At 48.3% G+C, this 12,441-nt stretch overlaps 1 protein-coding gene across 1 annotated transcript; it reads right to left on the bottom strand.

Annotated features, from left to right (window-relative positions):
• Window positions 1-2,863: 2,863 nt before the first annotated feature.
• LOC123766366 (DNA-directed RNA polymerase II subunit RPB1-like) lies at window positions 2,864-11,993 on the bottom strand. Its single transcript, XM_069308492.1, has 2 exons — window positions 11,988-11,993; window positions 2,864-3,727 (listed from the first exon to the last, which is right to left on the bottom strand). The coding sequence occupies exons 1-2, from the start codon at window positions 11,991-11,993 to the stop codon at window positions 2,864-2,866; spliced, it is 870 nt and encodes a 289-aa protein (XP_069164593.1).
• Window positions 11,994-12,441: the final 448 nt, after the last annotated feature.

The raw sequence follows: 12,441 nt of genomic DNA, 5'->3' as shown, positions 1-12,441 counted from the left end.
GCTATTGTTCCCTTCTGTAGCAGCTCTTCACGAGTTATTGTGCTAATTTTGAAGTTTGTGTCACTCTTGTTGCTTTACTCGTATATTGATTTACTGGTTTGTCTTAAAATATTTCTCTCTTTATCTTACAGGTAAGAATCACATGGCGCGGTGTCTTACAGGTAAGACATCTAACATTTCTTACAGGTAAGTTGTTCCTTGATCATTCTTACTGTTAGTACGTATTTCCAGCTGTAGAGGGGGTAAAATCCCCTCCTTTATTTCCCCTATGTCCATCGTTTTTTGAAGGATATCACTTCTTCCCGTCCAGTTATCATTTTACACAGTAACCTCTTGTTAAACTGGATGGTGTGGCGCCCTGTTGGTAGTGGCACCTGTGGTTGACCTCGTTTTGTATAATTAACAATGCTAAAATTTTCAGCTGTCTGGCCAGAGTATGAGGCCATGTCAAACTGTACGTAAATAGAAAATGGATGACATTATGTGGCAACTCCAACCCCTCTTAATCCCTTAATTATACGAATAGGATACCCCCTTTATGTAATCTATTGTCCCCCATTCAACCCCCAAAAAAATGAATATATGTAGAGAGTTGTATTCCGCTACTCATTATAATCCAGTATTCACTCACTCACCATTCAGTACTCAACCGTTTTACCCATTGTCTCCGCTCTTGTGTCCATCAAAGTGCTCACTCCTGAGAGTCCTCCCATTATCATCATTTCTTAGCAAGTTGTGCGTAAGTGTTTTCACTTCATCATCAACACCCAATTATGAAATTATTAAACCTCAACCCACAAATATAAAATCAAAGGAGAGACTACGCGGCAGACCGTCCTGGTCCATCATAAAAGTCCAAGGCGGAGCCAAGTGTGGTCAGATCTGTTATATCAAATTTGAGAGGTTTGGGTTTGTAATTTTCAGTCACTTTATTGTGATATATTGCACGAAAATATAATATTTCTCTGGTTAAGTGACTAACCAAAGTTCATGTTATTTTTACACACAGAAATCACACTAACGTGATGCGCTCAGTAAGTTCAGTAGAACTTCGGTTTCAACTCTTTTTTTTTTTTTTTACCCTGTCGTAGCTCAGGGTAAAAGTGTCTGGGATGCTCCCGGACGCAGGTTCGAATCCTCGTCACGGCTCTTGTGGATTTGTTCATGTTTTTTTTAGCCATCAAACAGTCTATTAAATTTTACATTTTACAGTAAAATTACTGTAAAACAAAAAAAAGTTTTTGTTCGAGATTTGATTCTGTATAATCGCAACGGGACTTCTTATCCGGCTTATTGTATTCCGATAACCGAGTCCAGTCCTATTAGGCTACGGATACCACTCAAGAATGTCTGATAAAATTGGTTTTCAAATTCATAAAGAGTAAATATAGTTTAGATCTTACTATTGCAGAGTTAGCGAATTACCAGACAGCTGGGTCTGTTGTGGGGGCCTATCAGCGTCTGGAGGGTTATTAATGCCTATCAGCCTCTGGAGGGTTATTAATGCCTATCTGCGTCTGGAGGGTTATTAAGGCCTATCAGCGTCTGGAGGGTTATTAAGGCCTATCAGCCTCTGGAGGGTTATTAAGGCCTATCAGCGTCTGGAGGGTTATTAAGGCCTATCAGCGTCTGGAGGGTTATTAAGGCCTATCTGCGTCTGGAGGGTTATTAAGGCCTATCTGCGTCTGGAGGGTTATTAAGGCCTATCTGCCTCAGAAGGCTTGTTAAGAACTATCAGCCTCTGGTGATGTAGTTTTTACACCCGAAGGGAAGGGAACTATCAGGGAGAAAGCGCCAAGCCATGACGACTATATAGCACTTGGAAGGAGGTCAAGATAGATTTGGATGGGATTTGGGATGGGCCGGACTGGGGGAAGGAATGGTGTTGGAATATGGAGGACTGGAATATGACTTGTGTCAGTAGGGTGAGACCTCTCCCTTCCTCTACCTCCTCGTAAGACTTACTCTACCGGGCCGGCCGGCCGAGTGGACAGCACGCTGGACACGTGATCCTGTGGTCCCGGGTTCGATCCCGGGTGCCGGCGAGAAACGATGGGCAGAGTTTCTTTCACCCTGATGCCCCTGTTACCTAGCAGTAAATAGTTACCTGGGAGTTAGTCAGCCGTCACGGGCTGCTTCCTGGGGGTGTAGGCCTGGTCGAGGACCGGGCCACGGACATTAAAGCCCCGAAATCAACTCAAGATAACCTCAAGATAGCCTCTACTAGTTCTCCCTGGAACACAACCCGCCAGGTGCTTAACAACCAGGTAGCCTTGTACTGCTGTGTGACGCCAACGTAGGTGACTTCGGCCAGGACTCGAACGTGGACACATCGCTGGCGAGACGCAGGGCGAGTGTTAACCACTGCGCCACCAGGGTCAATAATTAAACGTGTATTACTATTAGTGATGGATGTTACTACGTGATGTCCACGTAATCTTCCTGGTCGGGTGTGTGATGTGCTACACACGCGCACACAAGCACACGCACGCGCGCGCACACAAGCACACGCACGCGCGCGCACACAAGCACACGCACGCGCGCGCACACAAGCACACGCACACACTCAAGCACACGCCCCGTTGAGAGGTGTTGGTCCCCGTTGGTCCCGTTCCGAGGCGGGACCAGAGAGCAGAAGCTCAATCCCCGCAAGCACAACTAGGTGAGTACGCACGCACGCGCGCGCGCACACGCACCCTTAGAGACTGACAAGGTGCCTTATAAAGCGAAGAGTCGTTAAATTTGGTTGATTATATTTCATGTGATTCGATTCGCCTCATATAATGAAAAGGTTCATTATAGGGCAGAATTATGATTAGTGGTGGTGATTGTGTAGTGGAGATGATTAGCACTTAACTCCTCCTCAAGTGTTGCTTGTGCAGTCGAGGCGGTGACGAGGACAGACTTGAGATTGGAGGGCGACTGAGGAGTAGTTTGGAGTGTGACTGGAGAGTAGTTTGGAGGGCGACTGGGGAGTAGTTTGGAGTGTGACTGGAGAGTAGTTTGGAGGGCGACTGAGGAGTAGTTTGGAGTGTGACTGGAGAGTAGTTTGGAGGGCGACTGGGGAGTAGTTTGGAGTGTGACTGGAGAGTAGTTTGGAGGGCGACTGGGGAGTAGTTTGGAGTGTGACTGGAGAGTAGTTTGGAGGGCGACTGGGGAGTAGTTTGGAGTGCGACTGAGGAGTAGTTTGGAGTGCGACTGAGGAGTAGTTTGGAGGGCTACTGAGGAGTAGTTTGGAGGGCGACTGAGGAGTAGTTTGGAGGGCGACTGAGGAGTAGTTTGGAGTGCGACTGAGGAGTAGTTTGGAGGGCGACTGAGGAGTAGTTTGGAGGGCTACTGAGGAGTAGTTTGGAGTGCGACTGAGGAGTAGTTTGGAGGGCGACTGAGGAGTAGTTTGGAGGGCGACTGAGGAGTAGTTTGGAGGGCGACTGAGGAGTAGTTTGGAGGGCGACTGAGGAGTAGTTTGGAGGGCGACTGAGGAGTAGTTTGGAGGGCGACTGATGAGTAGTTTGGAGGGCGACTGATGAGTAGTTTGGAGGGCGACTGAGGAGTAGTTTGGAGGGCGACTGGGGAGTAGTTTGGAGGGCGACTGAGGAGTAGTTTGGAGGGCGACTGAGGAGTAGTTTGGAGGGCGACTGAGGAGTAGTTTGGAGAGCGACTGGGGAGTAGTTTGGAGTGCGACTGAGGAGTAGTTTGGAGGGCGACTGGGGAGTAGTTTGGAGGGCGACTGAGGAGTAGTTTGGAGTGAACCTCAGGACTACGAATCCGAAACGCTGTCCTCCCAGCTGTCAGGACGACACTGTAAGGTTTACCATGTTGGTTCTGAAGTGTTGTATAATACAATTATTGTTTTGTATTGCAATAGTAGAGACGTTATAACAAAGCCAAAAGGGGGTTATAGCCACCAAACAGTGACTTGTATATATTTATGAACGTTTACGGTGAAAAAAGTTGTGTGGAAGGTGCAGGGAAGAGGTGTGTGTGTGTGTGTGTGTGTGTGTGTGTGTGTGTGTGTGTGTGTGTGTGTGGGTGGGTGGGTGGGTGTGTGTGTGGGTGTGTGTGGGTGGGTGTGTGTGTGTGGGTGGGTGGGTTTGGGTGTGTGTGTGTGTGTGTGTGTGTGTGGGTGGGTGGGACTGGGTGGGTTGGGTGTGTGTGTGTGTGTGTGTGTGTGTGTGTGTGTGTGTGTGTGTGTGTGTGTGTGTGTGTGTGTGTGTGTGTGTGTGGGTGTGCTCCCAGACGCCCTCTGTGTTTCATTGTAGTGGAAGAGAACTATGAGGGGGAAAGCACTAAGCCATTACGACTATATATTGCCCTTGAAAGGGATTCCAAGATTCGAACCCAGGACATTTTGAGTTGTGAACCGACTGTGCTGGACCACTGAGCCACAGGATGCTAATATTAACACCGTCGTTAACTCGTTTACCTGAGCGGTAATCAACGGGCGGAGGTTGAAGGTAGTCCCGTGACCAACCCACTCTCACCACACGGAATATTCCATTTAATTACTTACATAACACGAGATCCCTTTAATGTATTCTGGTATTGGACATCCTTCATTATTTGCCTAATCGTTCCAAACATTTGTTAAACAATTGTAGCTTCATTCACATTAGCTTGACACTCGTAATGTTAATTAGGAGGATTAATGATGTATTATCAAGGAGTAATTAATACAAAGGGGGATTACAAGTGTATACAAGCAGGAAGGCATTTGAACAAGCCAGACACTCAAGCCTAAAAGGATATATGACAGGAAGGAAGTCCTTTTAGCTCACTATCTTGAGGTTATCTTGAGATGATTTCGGGGCATTTTAGTGTCCCCGCGGCCCGGTCCTCGACCAGGCCTCCACCCCCAGGAAGCAGCCCGTGACAGCTGACTAACACCCAGGTACCTATTTTACTGCTAGGTAACAGGGGCATAGGGTGAAAGAAACTCTGCCCATTGTTTCTCGCCGGCGCCTGGGATCGAACCCAGGACCACAGGATCACAAGTCCAGCATGCTGTCCGCCCGGCCGACCGGCTCACTAAAACTAACATATATCATAGAAGCAAACTCACATGCAATTAGTTTGCATTTGAATACACTTACTCAAACTCAATCAAGAATGGGTTGAATAAGTATATGACTAGGCCACCTGGCTGGTGGTCTGATCGGTCAGATTGTTGGTGCCTGCAGCTTACAGCCGACGTAGGCACTCAACCCGTCCTCTTAAAAATAACGTCACTTTTGGCTCGTATGCGCACTATGGCCAAATTTGGACGTAATTTGAAATGAAATCGACTCACAAAAGTGACGTACTGTTCCGTTTTCTGTTTGAGCCGTCCGGCTTACTCGGTAAGGTTAGAAGAGGCAACTTTCCATTAACGTTTTTCATAATGTTTTGAAACTTTATGAGAATTTCCTGTCCACCTAACCTACCAGAGGACCCTTAACTTACTGTTGGTGAAAAAAAAAAAAATCCCAAATTTATTTTCATTTTTTTTTTTTCATTTTCAAATTACGTCCACTTTCGGCCATACGGGCAAACGGCCAAAAGCGACGTTCTTTTTAAGAGGACAGGTTGAGGCACTACTACTACTCGGTTGATCAGGTACGCCTTTGTACCTGTTTATTGAAATTCTTTTGGAACATACTGAAGCATCTTCTGTAGATTCCTTGATTACGTCATCACATTAGTCTCTTTCTTAGTGTCATTTGATATGACTTTAAACAGCGGAGGTGTAGGAAGAAAGATGTGAGCCTGCCTCGTCTAGTGATCAGCTTGACTGTTGCTAACAGCAACCCCACTGCACAAGGACATCACATTAACGTGGTGTACCAATGACAAGATCAGTAGATGATGGTTTTATGATTTCCAGAAAATAAGAAATTTAGAAAATTGGAGCATTACCGATTTTCTCATTGATACATCACGTTAATGAGATTTCAATTTGAAGAGAATCGTTGGAGGTTGAATTCCCAGACTAAGTCAGAGTGCACTGAGGGCAAGGTGTAACACCCTGATTTCCGGCTTCAGTGGAAGCCTTGGAAACCCTATGGGATTCAGTTGAATTCCAGGTGGCAATGGTTTTGACCATGTCTTGGTGAAGTGTTCTGAGGCGTTTGCTTGGGTGCACCCAGAGCATAGGTTCGAATCCTCCTCACTGCTCCTACAGATGTTGTCAATATCCCCAAGACCTGCTCCCGGAACACATCCACATCCTCCTCTTCCTATCCTTGACACAGATCCTGTTGTCCATATACTCTCCAGATGTTGTTACCCGCCTCATCACTGAACACATCCAGAAGCACAGCAGAAAATCTTCCCATCTTAACCCCGCCATCAGTAGGTTTCTTCCCTGAGGTTTCTTCCTCTTCTGTTCAGCATCTGTCAGGTGTCGAACCGTGGCTCCCTGTTCCTCTCCTCTATCCTTGGTACACATCAGCTATCCATCACCTGCACTTTCTCAAGCACGTTATTTCCAAAGATTTCCCACCTCTCCCCTTGGCAGTACATTAAAAAAAATTAAGACAAAGTCATCTGTGTAAATCTGTAAAACAATTGAAAAGTTCACGATTGAAGGTTATGTAAATGTACAGAGTATACAAAACCTTGAGTCCCTCATTATGTGGGTAGGGCATAATAAAGCCTGGGGGGGGGGGAGTCATGCTGTTGGTCATATCACGCATAAGACATGTGCCTAGAGTTACATGCTGGACGTGTCGACTCCATATTCATGTCAATCAAAGATAGTTGAAAAATACCAGTAATCACGACCAGAAGTTACCAGTCTTCTCTTAGTTAAAGATAAAATACAGCAAAATACAGTAAATACAAAGACATTACAGACCGTGTCTTTAACTTGCTGACGTCTGAGCAAGCGGCATCACTATGAACTATATATATATATAAGGTTTATACAAAAGCTTTTTGAAAAATGCTATTTTTTGTTTCAATTTGTGGACAAGCCCGCTTAGGGTATAAATATTTTATATTTAATTTTAACTACATATGATGATTTAGTAAAGAATCAACTGTTTGGTTCGGCTCAAGCGATCGAATCTCATTGAATATAAATAATAAAACAAACGCTAATTTTAGCATTTACGTTTGAACGCTCTCGTTTTGTTTAAGTTAAATGATATAAGTCAAGACGGCAGGCGATGTGTGATGTTTGTGTGGGAGTAAAGGTGCTGAGACGTGGTCATGGACCAGTGTGAAGTAGTCATCACAAGATACAGATAAAAGGGAGCCGGTCGGCCGAGCGGACAGCACGCTGGACTTGTGATCCTGTGGTCCCGGGTTCGATCCCGGGCGCCGGCGAGAAACAATGGGCAGAGTTTCTTTCACCCTATGCCCCTGTTACCTAGCAGTAAAATAGGTACCTGGGTGTTAGTCAGCTGTCACGGGATGCTTCCTGGGGGTGGAGGCCTGGTCGAGGACCGGGCCGCGGGGACACTAAAGCCCCGAAATCATCTCAAGATAACCTCAAGATACTGACCCAACACTGGCAGCATGTCTGTGGTGACCCCCCAACACTGGCAGCATGTCTGTGCTGACCCCCCAACACTGGCAGCATGTCTCTGCTGACCCCCCAACACTGGCAGCATGTCTATGGTGACCCCCCAACACTGGTAGCATGTCTATGGTGACCCCCCCCAACACTGGCAGCATGTCTATGGTGACCCCCCAACACTGGCAGTATGTCTCTGCTGACCCCCCAACACTGGCAGCATGTCTGTGGTGACCCCCCAACACTGGCAGCATGTCTGTGCTGACCCCCAACACTGGCAGCATGTCTCTGCTGACCCCCAACACTGACAGCATGTCTGTGCTGACCCCCAACACTGGCAGCATGTCTGTGCTGACCCCCCAACACTGGCAGCATGTCTCTGCTGACCCCCCAACACTGGCAGCATGTCTGTGCTGACTCCCAACACTGGCAGCATGTCTGTGGTGACCCCCAACACTGGCAGCATGTCTGTGGTGACCCCCAACACTGGCAGCATGTCTATGCTGACCCCCAACACTGGCAGCATGTCTATGCTGACCCCCAACACTGGCAGCATGTCTGTGCTGACCCCCAACACTGGCAGCATGTCTATGCTGACCCCCAACACTGGCAGCATGTCTATGCTGACCCCCCAACACTGGCAGCATGTCTATGCTGACCCCCCAACACTGGCAGCATGTCTATGCTGACCCCCAACACTGGCAGCATGTCTATGCTGACCCCCAACACTGGCAGCATGTCTATGCTGACCCCCCAACACTGGCAGCATGTCTATGCTGACACAAATATCAACAATAACACGTGGCGCTAATGCTGCTTTTGTTAATTACTCTAATGAGTTTGTTTTTGAGTGGTGGAGGTGACGAAGTGCGACCTTGTCAGACATGACTCTTGGTACTTCATGGCTTATTCCTCATGTCTTGCTGCCACACTCTACACAGACCTAGTTGTTGCTGCTTCCTACAAAAAGTTTCAAGCAGCACGGGCTATGGCGAGCCCGTGGGAGTTGATATGTGGGCCTACTGGCTTTTAGGACTTCTTCATGACATGTGAAGTCTGGCCTCAGGTCGGACTTGGGGAGTAGAACAACTCTCAGAACCCACTCCAGGTATATTCCAGGTATATAACTCTTACGGTTAATAAAGAATACATTTACCTGTTTTAAATTTATATTTGGCGCAATAATTGAATCGGTTTGTAATGAGGTGTGGGCGTGTTGTGAGGTGTGGGCGTGTTGTGAGGTGTGGGCGTGTTGTGAGGTGTGGGCGTGTTGTGAGGTGTGGGCGTGTTGTGAGGTGTGGGCGTGTTGTGAGGGGTGGCGCCGCAGGAGGGCTGCCCCAGGAGACGGCACAAGGGGGTGGCAGTTATAGCACGAGAGAGTTTGCCCGCGCCTCCGTCACCGACCGCAGGAGTCATTAATGTCCCCTGTGTGCCTGGGGTAAATAGGCAAGTGACCAAACCCTAACAATACGGAGGCTGCTCCTGACACACTCAACAAGCCACACAAACCCGCAGTAAACTGTGGGCACCACCTCCCCCCTCCCCCCTCCCTCCCATCCCTGCCAAACCGCACCTCGCAACTCTTCCCCCGTACCACAACCGCCGCACCCAACCACTTCCCACCACCAACCACTGGCGTGTCCTCCTCTCAGGTATTCGGCCAGCGTTGCTGTTACAGTCACGTTACAGCTGCGTTATCAAGGCCGCTGTAACGATTACCAGGGAATGGGAGGGTGGTCGTATCGGGGCCACTAACTCACCGTATCGCACCTCTGTGGGGAAGAGAGACTGACGACTTAACAAAGTTTAAACCATAACTTGCAGTGAAGGCGGCCATTTTAAACCCCCTCCCCCCACACCGGTAGTTTTAAAAGCTGGGGACTATTACTGTGTTGCAGGAGGCCTTCAGCGGGCAGCCGCAGGGTAATAAATGCCCCGGCAAAAACTGTGCAAGAACGGTCTGGGGGCCACTAGGAGCTGCAGTGGTCGCCCACCAGGCTCCGCATCTCCACAAATACCCAGACATCTTTTTATTCGCTGGATAATATAATTCCCACAAGGCCTCCTGGAGTCGTCATGGCGGCCTGGTGGTCAGAGTTAGTGAGGGGCCCTCGTTGTGGTCCCCAGGGGCCCTCGTTGTGGTCCCCAGGGGGCCTCCTTGTGGTCCCCAGGGGCCCTCGTTGTGGTCCCCAGGGGCCCTCCTTGTGGTCCCCAGGGGCCCTCGTTGTGGTCCCCAGGGGCCCTCCTTGTGGTCCCCAGGGGCCCTTCTTGGTGTTAGGGTCCTCATCGTGGTCGGGGTTCTCTGTCTAGCCCTAGAGCCACTGATCACAACTCTCCTCGTCGTATTAACGGCAGATTTGGATAAAATATATCGCTGCTGTGTGCCTCATAACTTACCGCATAATTGTACTCATTTTGGAAAATCGCAGCTTCTCAAGAGCTTTCAACTCCCTGGATGTTAGCATGTACAGAACGTGTACTGGCCTAGGTTTACAGGAGAGTACATGTCTGTTTACTCGTGTAACCCGTGTACTTTCCACACTTGGGAAGTACACGGGTGTACAGTACCAGGCAATTAATGTTCCACTTCAGCTTGGGATTTGGTCAATTTCCTTGTGACAGATTTTACGCCAACGACATTCCAGCCTGATTCAGCAGAAGGTATGTTGGTTGTGGGCAGGTGTTGTGGGGGGGGGGGTTGTGAAAGTGGGCAGGTGTTGCCAAAGGGGGGGTGTTGTGAAAGTGGGTTGAAGGTGTGTGTTTACTGGGGTTGTTGAAGGCCTGGGAGAGGCAGCTACCACCTTCCAACTCTACAGTTTTCATGTCATTCACTGTTTGTGTTTACGCGTGAGCCACTTGTGTACTTTAATACTCTTTGTAAGTGTAGATTTGTGTTTATGGGTAAGTGTGAACTAACAGACGCAGTCACTGTGGGAGGTGCGCTACCAGCAGCACCTGACCTCGCTAGTGGCTCTGCTCACATGCTCACTACCACCACCATCACCTACTACCACCACTGCCACCACTCCCAACCAACCACTGCCACCACTCCCAACCAACCACTGCCACCACTGTCAACCACCACTGCCACCACTCCCAACCACCACTGCCACCACTCCCAACAATCACCGTCACCTCTGCCACCACTCTCAATCACCACTGCCCACCATCAACACTACCACTATCTTCACCACAACCACCACACTACCATCACTTTTATCAGAATTATTTAATTCTGTTCCTCGTGATATTTGGTGAAAAAGATGGAGAAACATGTGGGGATAACTGATAATACATTAGCTGGGAAAGAGAGAGTACCTGAAAGACAGAAAACAAAGGGTCACAGTCAGAGGTGTCAAGCTGGACGGATGTAACAAATCCCACAGACGTTGTTTCGAGTCGACGTCGACATCGACATTGAGTCGACGTTGATGACGTTGATATGGCGACGAAGTTGAGTAAGTGTTGGCTATTGTACCCCAACCCGTTCTCGCACTTGCTTATAGTCAATATTGGCTTATTAATAAGTGCATATGTGACATACTAATTTATTGTGAATATATGAGTTTACCTTGAAAAGCTGAATAGAAAACACCGACCTAACCTTCTTAGTATGTTAAGATAAGCATCTTATTGCTTCTTAATTACAATTATTACTTAACCTCGTACCCACAGGAAAGTGGGGTCTCCCAAGGCTCAGTGTTGGGGCCATTGTTATTCCTAATGAATGTGAATAACCGACCTGAGGGAGTGAGCTCGAACAGGTCAATGTTTGCAGGTGAGAAGGCTAATGATTAATGTAAAAACCGATGAAGACTGCAGGAGGTTACAGGAGGAGTCGGTCGGCCGAGCGGACAGCACGCTGGACTTGTGATCCTGTGGTCCTAGGTTCAATCCCGGCCGCCGGCGAGGGCAATGGGCAGTTTCTTTCACCCTATGCCCCTGTTACCTAGCAGTAAAATAGGTACCTGGGTGTTAGTCAGCTGTCACGGGCTGCTTCCTGGGGGTGGAGGCCTGGTCGAGGACCGGGCCGCGGGGACACTAAAGCCCCGAAATCATCTTAAGATAACCTCAAGATAGGACCTTAACAAACTCCAGGAGTGACCAAATAAATATGGTTAAAAATAAATGTCAACAGGTGTAAGGTATTAAGGGGAAGGAAACTCTATAAATCAGACGGATCAAATATTTGGAAGTGGATATAATTCCAACACTAACACCAGAGGCTCACATAAACTGGATAACATCAGCAGCATATAGAAAGATGGCAAGTATTAAAATGATTTTTTAAAAACGTAAATGAGGATCCTTCAAAAGCACACTATAGAGAGTGTGTGAAGGGACTACTGGAGTATACAGTACCGGCCTGGAAACCACACTTTTTGTAATGTAAAAAAACGTGAATTGAAAAAAATCTGAAGTTAGCAAGGCGACTGGCAGCTGTATTATAATGATTAAGCTACGAGGACAGGTTAAGGAAACTCAATCTCACATCCATAGCGAAAATACGGGGAGACACGTTCACAACATACAGGATACTGAGGGGGGAATAGACAAGATGGACAAGGACAACTTCACCTTCAGCACCACCACCATCACCACCACCAACCCCCCCCCCCCCTCACTCCACAAGAGCCTCCACCGTGCAGGTGTAGAGGGCGCGAGTACCCCGCCGGAGGAGGAGGAGGAGGAGGGAGGAGAGGAACACTTACAAGCGGGACACAAGGAAAGGCAGCCTGCAGGAACAGGGAAAATGAAGGCTCCTCGACAAGAAATTGAAGCCTCTCAGGTTACAGTGATTGGCACCGATATCAGGGAGCGACCGCCGACCCAGGCATAAGTTCCAATCCCACAAAAGCTGCTGTTCAATTACTGGTGAAGCCTGGTGGGGAGTTGGGGGTGGCAGGAGGGGGGAGCGGGGGGGGGGAGTTAAATGATTGTGAGGT

The sequence above is a fragment of the Procambarus clarkii genome, chromosome 62 (assembly GCF_040958095.1).
Source record: "Procambarus clarkii isolate CNS0578487 chromosome 62, FALCON_Pclarkii_2.0, whole genome shotgun sequence".
NCBI lineage: Eukaryota > Metazoa > Arthropoda > Malacostraca > Decapoda > Cambaridae > Procambarus > Procambarus clarkii.
The sequence above is the reverse complement of the archived record's forward strand: the minus strand, read 5'-3'. Positions and strand labels throughout refer to the sequence as shown.